Source organism: Dermacentor silvarum, chromosome 7, assembly GCF_013339745.2.
Source record: "Dermacentor silvarum isolate Dsil-2018 chromosome 7, BIME_Dsil_1.4, whole genome shotgun sequence".
NCBI classification, from domain to species: domain Eukaryota; kingdom Metazoa; phylum Arthropoda; class Arachnida; order Ixodida; family Ixodidae; genus Dermacentor; species Dermacentor silvarum.
The window spans coordinates 67,576,496-67,589,532 of NC_051160.1; the positions used below are offsets into that span (position 1 = coordinate 67,576,496).

At 47.7% G+C, this 13,037-nt stretch overlaps 2 protein-coding genes across 2 annotated transcripts in view; one reads left to right on the plus strand and one right to left on the minus strand.

Annotated features, from left to right (window-relative positions):
• LOC125946789 (protein Skeletor, isoforms B/C-like) overlaps positions 1–384 on the plus strand; it is a 35,433-nt gene extending 35,049 nt beyond the window's left edge. The window contains exon 10 of the mRNA XM_049670799.1: positions 252–384. The gene's annotated coding sequence lies outside the window, so the exon portion shown is untranslated. The remainder of the gene's footprint in view (positions 1–251) is intronic.
• An 860-nt stretch (positions 385–1,244) lies between these two features.
• The window catches only part of LOC125947145 (uncharacterized), a 31,037-nt gene continuing 19,244 nt past the window's right edge, over positions 1,245–13,037 (minus strand). The window contains exons 6-7 of the mRNA XM_049671521.1: positions 6,102–6,275; positions 1,245–1,391 (exon numbers count right to left, since the gene is read on the minus strand). Coding sequence (XP_049527478.1) covers positions 1,245–1,391; positions 6,102–6,275 — 321 coding nt within the window. The remainder of the gene's footprint in view (positions 1,392–6,101; positions 6,276–13,037) is intronic.

Genomic DNA, 13,037 nt, shown 5'->3' on the forward strand with positions numbered 1-13,037 from the left:
CTGTAGTGGACATATAATATAGGCTGATGATGATGATATCTGTACTGCAGAGCAATAATGTGAAAATTGCGTTTTTTGTTTGTTTCGTTGGTTTATTTTTGCTTAGGAATGAAAATAATTTTGAGCAACTTCGCCACCAGTTTAAAGCATTGCCCATTTTTAGTATTCCTCTAACTTAGGCTGATGACGACTGCTCGAAGGTGTGAACAAGTGCAGTGCCAAAACCGTGGTGGTTTCTTTGTTTCATGCAGCTGGCGCGGATCCACGTGTGTACGGGCGCATTCTACCTGGAGCTTTTGACCGAGCTCGCCGACGCCGACTAACCGGCGGACGCGTTTCCACGTAATACGGCCCTAGAAATAAAAGCTGACCACGTGGCACGAATTTCTCTTTCTTTCTCTCTCCCTCTCGCTTGGTGCTGAAGCACTCATTAGTTCACTCTGAGATTTTTAACAGCGGAGCTGCTTAAGCTTTTCGCTTCCCCGCGTAGCATTCGCAGAAACTCGCCTAACGATGACGTCACTGCGCATAGCTACTGCCTTGCTTCGCATTGCGATAGCCAATCAATAAATTCCGGAAAAAATGCTGGGGATGACTTGGTAGTGCTTAACCTAGCCCAAATACGTGGTCAATGCCTTGCGATAGCCAATCGATAGCTAATCAATAGGTAATCAATAATTGATCAATAACCAATAAATTCCGGAAAGCATAACCCGTAAGGCCAGGACCAGCTAGGTGCCGATCAGCTCTGCTGTTTCTTTAGCCTTGCGCCACTAGTGCAAGCTACGCAAATGTTTTTACAGGGTTATGCAATCGCACCAGTTCCGACATTCCGCTTCGAAATCCAGGCATACTCAGGACACCCGTCCGTGAGCGTGCACTACAAGTTCTAGAAATTCTATCCCACGCTTCTCGCGCACGTATGACGTCACACTTAGCAATTGTGAAGCATAAGAAACAATAACTTTCTACGAAAGTTTCTCCATGAAAGAAGGACCTAGCGTCATCGACATTATGGTGTCATGAATCTGGGTAAACAGGCCTTGTGCTACCTACGTGGTGTTGCCTAGAGCCAGGCGTCAATAGACGCATGCCGTTGTTTTATTGCGACGTTAAGAAATCGGTACCTCCTCACAAAGTCACAATTACGCAATGCTTTAAGTACTCTCCCTCTCGCCCCCACCACTCCCGTTTCACCCCATTTCAGCATTCCCCTACATTGTCCGCCTGACGCTGAGCTTTCCTCAGCGGATCCCGAAGCGGTCCTTGATCCACTGGACCCTGTCGAACGGACTCTGCATGCAGGATCCCCCAAAGTCGCCCAGGTGGGCGTTGTGCAGGAGCCAGGACATGCCCGATCGCAAATTGCCCGTCCTGTTCAGGTCATTCAACTGCGCAGACGATCCACAAAAGAAACACGATATTAAGTACACGATGCAATAAACACGTCAACAATGGTGGCAATGCGTGGCAAAGGCAAGCCGTAAGCGTATTCTGAAGCGTATCTCCAATTTCTGGCCAGTGGGGCTCAATCAGCCGCATAAAATGCCTCAAATGCCAACTGCAGCGAAATTTCTCTGACGAAATTGGTTACGAATGAGCAGTCTATACAAGAGAATCAATCTTGGCAAGGCTGTTGGGCTAGTAATTGTCTTTTTTTTTTCTTTTATTAGCAGCCTTTAAATAGCACCTGAGCCGAGGACGTCTGCATCTGGCGGTTAGCAGACGACTTAAATCCGAGCACGTCACCTCCCAGATTTTTCATGCCGCGCGAGAGCCTTCTATATTATCTCGGAGATCACGCTGAGGTGCCACTCTAATTGTCAACCTTCTGGGTGATGCGTCAAGTTGATATCTTCATCCAGAAAGTTCTTTTTTGAGATATTTTCGTGACGCAAACCACTCGTTTTTCAAACATAAAAATTTTTCCCGGTGACCTTTCTACGTCTAGTACATTATCTGAAACCAGGCTTTTTACGCGGACAAATATTTCGTTGCAGTTTGGCTTTACGAACGAGACAAAAAAAGAAGAGACAAAAAAGCACGAAATGCGCGGCGCATTTTGTGTCTCATCTACTTTACAACGTAATTCGTAATAGGTGGTGTCCAGATGCACGACCCAGTGACCGTTGTCTCTGAGTAACGGAAACAAATCTCGAAGGATATGCATTTGCAAACTGAATACGCCGGAAGTGATTGCTGAGCCAGAAACGCACCATGGCCTCCGTGTATAAAACATCACGTATGTCTGTAATCCACTTGCCTAGCTCTCAGCAATAATGTATCAGTCAAGGTTATTCACGAGAGCGCGCGCCCCCGCCTGTACTGGTAGAAAAACAATGTCACGTGAATGTACGACAGCGGTGCATTCAGCAAAAAAAAGCTTACGGGACACGGTTTCCACAACAATTGCGAGATTCTGCTCTGTATATTGCATGACCCTCCTAACAGTTGATTATTATCACGTGTCTGTGTAATTCTCGAAGTCTTCTGCACATTGAAACTTTCAATTTCAGGTTTAGCGTGAATTCGGCGTTTTGAAATGCCACGAGAGGGCGCGAACATTCAGCATGAAATAGGGTGCCACGATGTGTGCGCCACCTCCCGCAATTCAGGGCGGTGACACCCTTTGACCAAGCCCACGTTGCACATCCGCCATATTGTGTCGGAGCTGTTCTCCTGTGGTTCTTTAACGTGCACCTAAATCTAAGTACACAAGCGTTTTTTTAGGATTCCGCTTCATTGGAATTTGGAAGCCGCGGCCGTAATCCAAACCATGATCTCGAGCTTGCTTTCTGGCACTCGTAAAGTGGGTCTCTGCTAATGCAAGACTGTTTTCGGCCACGTGGTCCTTATTTTTCTTACTTTTCACACGCACGACTTGAATCTCGATACCTAACGTACCTTCAGTTACTGACAACGTTGCAGTATTTATTCACCTCGTTTTGACCTACAGCTTTTCACGACACGTCTGTTTCGCGACATTACGCAGCTATAGTTTTGCTGTCGAAAGGTGCGTCAGCATTGTTAAGAGCAACCTCTAACACCTTAAAGTATGCACCACATGCGTCAACTTTGTCTTCGAAACAAATTGTGAGCGCAGTCGAAAAGCGCTGCAAGAAACAACTGGCTATCTGCTGGGCTCGAAATTTATGCTAGCGTGGATTTACTGTGAGCGTTCCGTCTCGTTCTTAAGGTGAGATGTAAATGCTGCAATACACGTCAGCATACAAACTGCAAACAATTGCAATTTTTACACTGTCGGCGAATGCAGAACACGAATTCCTACCGTCCGTCATTAAACGCATTTAAGCGGTCCGACACAACATGGCGGCGCAACCGGGCGTGCCCTGCAGGAAGAAGCGCTGTATCGAGGCACCCTAGCGAGAAACACGGAACCTTCATACGCACGCCTACGCGCTGTGAAAACAGCGCTTGGGCGTGTGCGTGCATCAGGCTTCTTGGGATGAAAAGTGAATACGAGTATAATGAACGTCCAGGTGATTTATATGTTTAGGTAACGACGTTTCTTCTGAGTAAATTGGAGAGATGGACTCTTGTCCACGTACGCGTATAGATGTCGCTGCGCGCACACGTGCCCGCGCCACCACTTATCAAGCAGTTTTTCAGGCAGGCACGCCGAGTTTCAGTTTCGGGTTAACCAACCGAAAGCTTCGCTTTAAATGGGTACTGGTTTCGGCTGCGCATTTGTTGCGTGAAATGAAATTCCTAAACCTGTAAACGCTAGAACAAAATAATGACAAGCCGCAGTGCATCCGTTAATATTTTAATAAAACAGATTTATACAGCCAGTGTCGGTTTCGCTTCCCAGGGGGATACTGTGCCGCTACGTCATGACACAGCATGTGTGAGCAGGACATTGCGACGTTTGGACACTCGCTCCAACTCAGTCGGTCGTGCGCTACGATGCTGCATCTGTCCTCACGACGTGTTACAGCATACGAGGTGGCCGAGCAAGCCGGAGGGAGTGTCAAAACGTCACAATGTCCTGCTCCCGCGTGACCGCATAGTATCACGCGACACAGTATCCTCCTGGGAAACTAAACCGAAACTTGCTGTAGAAACGCTATTAAGTTATTAACGGCAGTCTGAGACTTGTCACTGTTTCTTTCTAGGGTTTAGAGCTCTAGAACCTTCAGTAAACTAAAAAATGATTAATGGAAAATATGCTAGTACCCGTTTAGTAGTCCTTCTGGCCAACATGGCCTGTTCAACTGCAACAAGTCGCACTCGCTGACGATATCGGTTGTCAAGGGTTGCGGTGCGGGCTTGTTAGTCAGACATTAAATTCGCATAGTGTGTAGCCGAATACAAGATCATGGAATCGTCTTTTCCTGGCGTCGGCGTCAACGTAAACGAGCGAACGATCACAGCGAAGGATGGAACAGCGAACGCGGAGCGCAGCAGGGAACGAAAGACGGCGATAGCGAAGAGAGCGTCAGGGGGAATGCGGAGGAGGAGGGTATGGCGAAAGCGTGAGAAGAAAGGCGTAGTGCCGCGCAAGACGGACTCTGCGACGACAATGGCTACGATATGGCGCCGGAGTAGCGCGTGTCAGACATATGGAAACAAAGCGCTGCGTGAGCGGAGGTCTGTTTGCAGCGGCTGCTATGAATTGCGCCCACGCGTCACCCACGCGCTGCCTCTCGCGATATCCGATTAGCCAGGCAATCGCGCCCCCCTTCACTCCGTTTACAGCGTGCCGCACCAGACAGATTGTCCGCGCCAGCCAATGTATCGCGAAATGAAAACACGTATAGAGCTACGCTCAGTTTCGCATTGGGTAGTATTGTAATCATTGGCGAATTTATTCAGGTATGCTGTACACTTTTTTATAACCGGACGAAACCAGCCGAGCTGTATGCTCTTAGGATTTTCATACTGAACAAATCTCAAAGTGAAATGGCACATCTTTGTGAAACTTGAGCGTGAACAAACGTACAAGCGGTTCAGCTGGAAGAGTCACTTATATATAGCGCGCTTATAGACGCAACGTGTCGATAAGAAAACAGAAAACGGCGTCGGCGTGAAATAGAGGGCACCGGCTATACAACCGGACTGACCTTACTGAGGAAAGAATCTTCTTCATCCCAGAAATAAACTACATTCCGTTCACTTGGGACATAGCCAACGAAGACGCCTGCTGCTAACTGCTCCGTTGCCCCCATAATCCCGCAAGCCTGCAAAGAAACGCATACAAAAATAGTTACCAATCTATGCAAACATTTACAGGAATAGTAGCGCAACAATGTACTGTACCACTTTTTTGTTTTTCTTTTTGTACAGCTGCTGATCCCATAACCACAGTACGATGTGTAAATTCCTCGAGAGCGCTGCGTCTATTTCATTACAGAGCTTATTTTATGTAACCTGTTCAAAACGCGCACCACGTGCAACGCGCGCCTTTTTTTTATTATGTCGGTGCGTGCGTGCGTGCGTGCGTGCGTGCGTGCGTGCGTGCGTGTGTGTGTGTGTGTGTGCGTGCGTGCGTGCGTGCGTGCGTGCGTGCGTGCGTGCGTGCGTGCGTGCGTGCGTGCGTGCGTGCGTGCGTGTGTGTGTGTGTGTGTGTGTGTGTGTGTGCGTGCGTGCGTGCGTGCGTGCGTGTGTGTGTGTGTGCGTGCGTGCGTGCGTGCGTGCGTGCGTGTGTGTGTGTGTGTGTGTGTGTGTGTGCGTGTGTGTGTGTGTGTGCGTGTGCGTGTGCGTGTGCGTGTGCGTGTGCGTGTGCGTGTGTGTGTGTGTGTGTGTGTGTGTGTGTGTGTGTGTGTGTGTGTGTGAGCGCGCAGTGATACAAGTCTTACGAAACTGCTGCAAGTCACATTACAAAACATTTCAGTGGCGGCGGAGTTTGTCGAGTGGTAGTGATAAAAATCCCGCGCAGCAACAGATTTTGAGAATTTTGAAGGTCATCGTCAGGATAGCCGTTGATTGGTGCTGCAAATCAAATTACTCCAACATTTTAGTGGTCGTAGAACTTGTGTAGCGGCAGTGATACAACTCCTACGGGGCTATAGTGTGCTATAGTGGCCATCGATATACAATAACCGTTGAGGAGTGCCCGACGTGTAAAGAAGGCAGCTCACCACGACGTCCGCATTGGTGACGTAACCCTGCCTGCACTTGGCGTAGATCACGTGTTCAAGTTGTTGCTCCTTCTCCATTACGTACACCAGTGTGCCCATCTCGAAAGAGAGGCCCAGCTTGACGTTCGAGCGGCTGTATCGGGCGTCCGCCGCCACCAAGGTCGCGTGTCTTTTCTGTATAAGTGACGTTGAAGATTGGGAAGCTTTCCGTTACAAAAGCAGTTATAAAATTCCTTTTGTGTTTCTGATGAGCGTAGCACAAGTGTTACAAGCAATATGTGCTTCAATTTTCCCTGTGCCATAAACATATACGGCAGAAGATAGCTAAAATTTACCAGAGCTCTCATCTAGAATTGTGCACTTGCTACAAAAGGCCTAAAAGCAATGTGAATGTGCTTTTTCTTTTTATTAAATTCTCTTACATTGTTAGTACAGTCGTGTTCATAAAATTATATTATGGTTGTGCGTTAGTGAGTGTTTGCAATTTCATGGGTGTCGCGATTTACGTGCCGCTGCTTACCAGATACTAATATTTTCGTTATACGGATACTTGAACCCGTACTAGCCACAGCGGCTAGCGCTTCAACTGAGAGAGAAATACATGTCGACTTCTATCAGAAGCTCGATAAACTTCAAACCTCAGCGACTTTCTGTTGCCTACAAGGGATTATCTATTGAGGATCTAACGAATATAATGCATGATCACTTTTTAGGGTTAGACCAATCTGCTTGCTTGGGCATCCTACGTACACCGTGCGCAAGGACGTAGCCCAATAAACTATTCAACTGATAAATTCAATATTATTTTGCGGTGTACGGGCTGGGTGGTCACGTTGGGCTCAAAACTACATAAGTGACGTGACCTGTTCCAAAATGCTGCACGACGTAATAGAAGAGTAAACAGTGTGCACGCTGTTACAACATTGCAGGTAACAATATGTAAAAGCAAATGAATGCTTGAATTGCTCAAAATGTGACTACAGTCACATTTTCAAAAGAATTTAATGAGATAGTTTAGCATTCTTTCCTTCCAGGGAATATAATTTTAATTCGAATTCTGGGGTTTTACGTGCCCAAACCGCGATTTGATTGTGAGGCACGCCGTGGTGGGGGACTGCGGAATAATTTTGACTACCAGGGGGTGATTAATTTTGACCACCAGACCTAGCAGCACCCCACCACAACCATAAGGCTCAATGCCTCCTGTAGTCTGCTAACAATTGCCACGCCAACATACGCAAGGTTCAAATAACTTCAAGTGAGCTCAACTCAGTTGTTACACTGGTTATGCTGTTAACTTCTGCGGAACCAAAGCTGCTCGGCACGCAATGGAAAAACGTGGGTGCTTTACACGTGCTCACGCACCTTGCTCCAGCAAAGGGACTGGAGCAATTATGTTCAACATTTTGCTCTGTTTTCATGATGTACGCGCTCGGCTGAGCTGCAGTTGTAATCCAACAACTCACGAGAAAACTATAGCGCTGGAACTCCTAGCGTCCTTTCCGGTGGTGCATGGCGTCACGAGTGACGCGACAATGCGTCACGTGACAATGGCGATGAAAGAAAGAGGTAAGGAAAGCCTCCACTGATTCTACAGACCCGATACGTGCGTGATAAAGAAGTAAATATTTTTATTTAGAACTCCAAATTGGCAGTGTTTCGGTAGCTGCAACTTCGGTAGCTGCTTTTTGGGTGCAGTGGTGCATCACCGTGAATTAATTTATCTCCAATGACTATACATCAAGCTACTAAATTGTACAAAATCCCGTAATGTAATAGATGGGTTAATTCAAACACTTACGCAAAAAAACATATAGTTTTCAAAAAAAATTACTGGAAGATTTGTAAGGCATTTTTACAGCCCCGTCGCCTTAGCTAAAATGGCCCCGCAAAGCCGTTCATTGATTTCGGGGTCAGTGAAAGGCGCCTAATGGAGAAGCAAAGCTTGGAAACTTTTTTTTTATTTATTACGGTGGGCGGCATAAGTCAATGTTTCCTAGGGTCAGTTTTAAAGTACAAAAAGCTATTTGGCGGTGTACAATGTTTTAGTTTGGGAGTGACAGGTCATCAAACTTGTTAAATCTGCAGTTGCAAAAATGCGCCTCTCAACCTTTGAAGAATTGCAATCTTTTTTTCTGGGAATCGGCGCTGCGCCTCGCCTTTCTACAGAGACATTTGTCCACCTAATTTAAATATTTCGCTGAAGACAAAAATACAGACCTCTTTCTCCGCTTTGTGGCAGCAGTGTGTTCAGAACCCTAGAAAACTCCCTGTCCTGCATTTTGACACTCGAGTTCGCCAAGAAAAAAAAGTATTTTGTCGCATACTGTACTAGTATATATATATATATATATATATATATATATATATATATATATAGGCACATATTCTTGATGTGTTCAGATATAAATAACATGAGTCATGCGTCGAAATCATGTATGGGCGTCTTTAGATGCGAAGCATCTTATGGTCGGGGCTATGTCACTCCCTCCCTCCCTTCCTCCGCCGTGCGGCGTCCACACCCCTACTGCGCATGCGCAACTTTCCCCCCCCCCTCCTCTCCTTGTCTCATCTCCTCTCCTCCTACCTCCCCCTCCTCTCCTCTCCGACGCTCCTATCCGGAATGCGCAACGAATGGCAACAACTGCGGCTCCGCGCGCGATAATGCGAAGCAGCTTACGTTAGAGACGCGACGGTAGGCGCCCCAGAGGCACCGGCAACAGTCACCGACGCCGCGCGCGTTCGGTGCGAACGCGTGCAAAACGCCGACGGCGTCGACAACAGTTCTGCGCGTTGCTGGTGCTGCTGCATGTCCAAGTTTATACAGCTGATAAAACTACCTTGAATCGACCCCATGGCTGCTTCGCATACTACTCAGGATTCCCCTACAGGAAGATGGTGTAATTTTTTGTTGTACTTAACAATAAAAAAATCGGCGCTAATCCATTGGTAAACTCGGCGGTAATGCAGTTCCACTCAACGTGAAACCTGGGGAAGCGCGGAGCAGCGATTCTCCGATGTTTCCCGTGTGTTTCCCTTGCGTTTATCTTGTTTTATCCTGTGTTTACCTTGTGTTTAGCAATCCATCATTCGTTTAGCCACCTGTGCTAAGGCACAACTGGTGGGACACCGCCACGCACATGGAGCCAAAGCCTTTGCTGATGATAGTTAGAAGCAATCCTTACGCACTTCGTTTAATTAATGCGCTTAATGCTTCATTATGCCTGTGTTTAAATTATTCTGCATCATGTTAGTTTATTTTGAACCGGTTTTAATCAATTCTGCACTTGTTTTTGAGCGTGATCAGGCGTCAGACGCCGACGCCGACAGCCCGGGCCCCTAAAGTGCCTCGCATTTAAAATATAACCGGGACCCCCGCATATCTGAACACACCCACCGGTGACAAAGTTTGTGACATTGCATTCGGAGCCAAGATCTCGCATCTCATCCCCGCATTTTGGCTCAAGCAAACTCCATCCTCGGACTGCTTCACTCAGCGATATTATTGCGATAGCAATTATATGGACACTCCAAAGCAGATTTCTGCCGTCGGCGTTGCCGTCGCCGTCGCTGTCGCCGTCGCCGTGAGGTTCCGTATGACGTCAATGGAGATGAAATCGTCGCCGCGCGCCGCCGAACGCTGTATGTGCGAGTGAAAGGGCGCGAGGGACGCGCGCTTTCACGGGGAGTGAACTCACGGCGGAGAAAAAACGCGCGTTCTCCGCCGTGCTCCCTTAAGGGCTGCAGAAGTAGGCGTCTCTTTCCTCCTTTACAATCACCATATATGTAGAGCAAACGCGCCTTCTTCCGACGCGTGAAAGGCCGTGGGGGGGAAGGGAGGCGATGTTTAGCTGCGGCACCAAGTGCCTATTTATATCAGAGGCTCCGGCAACAGTCACCAACGCCGCACGCATTTTGTGCGAACGCGGGCAAAACACCGACGGCGTCGACAAGTTCTGCGTGTGGCCGGTGCTGCTGCATGTTCAAGTTTATACAGCTGATAAAGCTACTATCATTACTCCGTATAGCTCTCTACAAATTTGCTATCGCAATTGGTGCTTCGCCTTTCAGGTGAAACCGCGACAACTTTTTTTTCGATGTAGCTTGCCGAATGCGTCGCAGTCTTCCCAATTAAGTAGACATCTAAAAGAATTCGATGTAAAGAGTTCGTTTTTTATCTAAATACACTGAACGCTTATTATTTTCATTGAAACAACTTTGACTTGTAGTCATAATCATGACCTGTCGCACTTATGAAGGCGGCGCTGCAAACTTTCTCACCCTCTTTCTGTCCTTGTTTGAATGTCCCATTTTGTAGCGGACTCACTGCATGAACGTTCGAAACAGACCTCGCACATCGACCCGTGTCACGTAAGGGCTCAAATAATTCCCAAGTGAGGTTGGAAAACGTTCCATTCTGAAATTTTTCATCGTTAACACCGTATTTTTGTGTGCACTGCTGGACGAAGACCTCTCTCAGCGACCTCCGATTACTCTTGTATTGCGATAGCTGATTCCAAGTTATTCCAAGTCATCATACCACTTAAATCTCAGCCGTCGTCGACTGCGCTTGCCTTCCCTTGGCAGCCATTCTGTAACTCTAATGCTCCACCGGTTCTCTTTCCTACAGATTACATAGCCCTTCCCAGCTCCACTTTACACCGAAGCTGTATGACTATAGGATGCCGGGATTTCTTCGTCTCCGTCGAAACCGCTCTTTTCCTGTGTCTTAATGTTACCCCTAACATTTTTCGTTCCATCTCTCTTTGCTCGGTCTTTAAAGGGACACAAAGGCAAATATTCAGTCGAGCTAAAGTGATTGATTGGTGCTCGAGAATCTCTAAGGTGTCAATATTTATCGCGAACAGCGCCTTAGTAATCGAGAAATTGAGGTTAATGCAGGAAACGATAAGAGATTCCCCCGGGACATTCTACTACTTGCCCGATGACGAAGGCACTCCTTATTTAAGTTCTATCACTAATACCCAACCACTCCTTATAAAACATAATTGTATTGCATTATAAGGCGAAATAAAATGCTACTTGTCCAATTCTATTTCATTTTTAGAAAAAACAACTCATTGACATTACCCTTGACAACGACGCAGGTGGTCGAAAAGTTTCCTTTTCGCTCGACTTGGCGCCGCCCGCGCTTTCGCGTTTCCGTAGTTCCGTTATCGCGCAGTGCTGCGCTGGTTTTGCTGGCTCGCGAAACTCGCACAAACTGCAAGTGGCAGACAATTCCACTTACATGTGATGCCGCGGGATGCCCGAACGGTCCACCCCTCTTGACCAAAAGCAGCTGCAGTGGCGAATTCACCGATCTGTCTTGGCTCGGTTCCTCCATGGCCCCCGCACGTTTGTGTTTTGTGCAAAAAACCGTGCCGCCGTCTGTCGGCCGCCATTTTACTCACCGACGGCAGCGAAGGGCGGTGATGGCATATGCAACGTCACCACTCCCCGGTTGGGTGCCGGAAGATTTGAATTGCGATAAAGGTATGCGGACCCTTCAGGTGCAATTTTCTCGGAAACTAAATCTTTTCTTGGAACGAAACGAGCGTTGCGAGCTTTCTAGAATTATATTTAAATAGTCCACGTCGACTTAGTATTTGCCTTTATTGTTCCTTTAACGTGTTCTCGGACTTTTTATTGCGAGAGCAATTATATGGACACTTCAATCGGATTTCTGCCGTCGGCGTCACCGTCGCCGTCGCCGTGAGGTTCCGTATAGATTCCAAGGGCGATAAAATCGTCGCCGCGCGCCGTATGCGTGAGCGAAAGCACGCGGGGGACACGCGCTATCACGGAGGGCGAACTCCCCCGCGCGCTATCACGGAGAGCGAACGCACGGCGGAAAGCAAACGCGACCGTTGCGCGAAAGGCCGTGGAGGTATGGGAGGGAGGAAGGCAGGGCAGCGCTGTGCTCCCGCACCAAAGGCGTCTCTTGCCACTCAATCTCCCACGCGAAAGCAAAAAACGGGAAGAGGGGGGAGGGGGGGGGGGGCAGCTTCTCCTCTGCCAACAACTTCTCTGCCCTTTGCCCGGCGGTGCCGGTCGCCCGCACCGTCTCTTTTCTCCACACGGCTCTGACCTTTGTATGCGCTGTGCATTCGCCGCTCAGTTTCCGTTGAAGCGATAGACCGCGCGAACCTGCGCTTGCTGCCAGCGTTTCGTCAGTCGTTGGCTGCGGTCATTCAGTGTGATCTATTCATGCATGTTTGCTTGTGCGCGCTGACAGCACGATTGCTAATTCAGTTAGTAAGCCAATGTGTCCAAGTTTATGCAGCCGATAAAAGTACTATCCCTACTCCGAATAGCTCTCTACTAATTTTCTATCGCAATCGATGCTTCGCCTTTCGGGCGAAACTGCGACATTTTTTGTTAGCCTCCAAGTTCCGGCCGTATATGTTACGAGTGCTGGTAGAACGCAATAACTGTACACTTTTTATTTAAGGCATAGTGGTAACGTATTGGGCATGATTTGGCAATTCCTGCCGTGTGCACTCCAACCAATTTTAAGTGCGAAGCATTTTAGGGTCCCGGGCTGCCGGCGTCGGCGTCTGTCGCGTCATCACGCTCAAAAACAATTGCTCAAAACAGGGTCAGAACAAGTGCCGAATTGACCCAAACCGGTTCAAAATAAACTAACAAGATTCAAGATAATTTAAAAGGCAGAAATAATTAAGCATTAATCACATTAATTAACAGAAATCTGTTAAAATCGCTTGTAACTATCATAAGCAAAGGCTTTGGCTCCATGGGCGTGGCGGTTTCCCACCAGTTGTGCGCAGGTGGCAAAACGGATGATGGATTGCTAAACACAAGATAAACACAGGATAAAACAAGATAAACACAAGGGAAACACAAGGGAAACGCCGGCGAATCACTGCTCCGCAATTCCCCAGCTTTCACGTTGAGTGGAACTGCATTTTTATT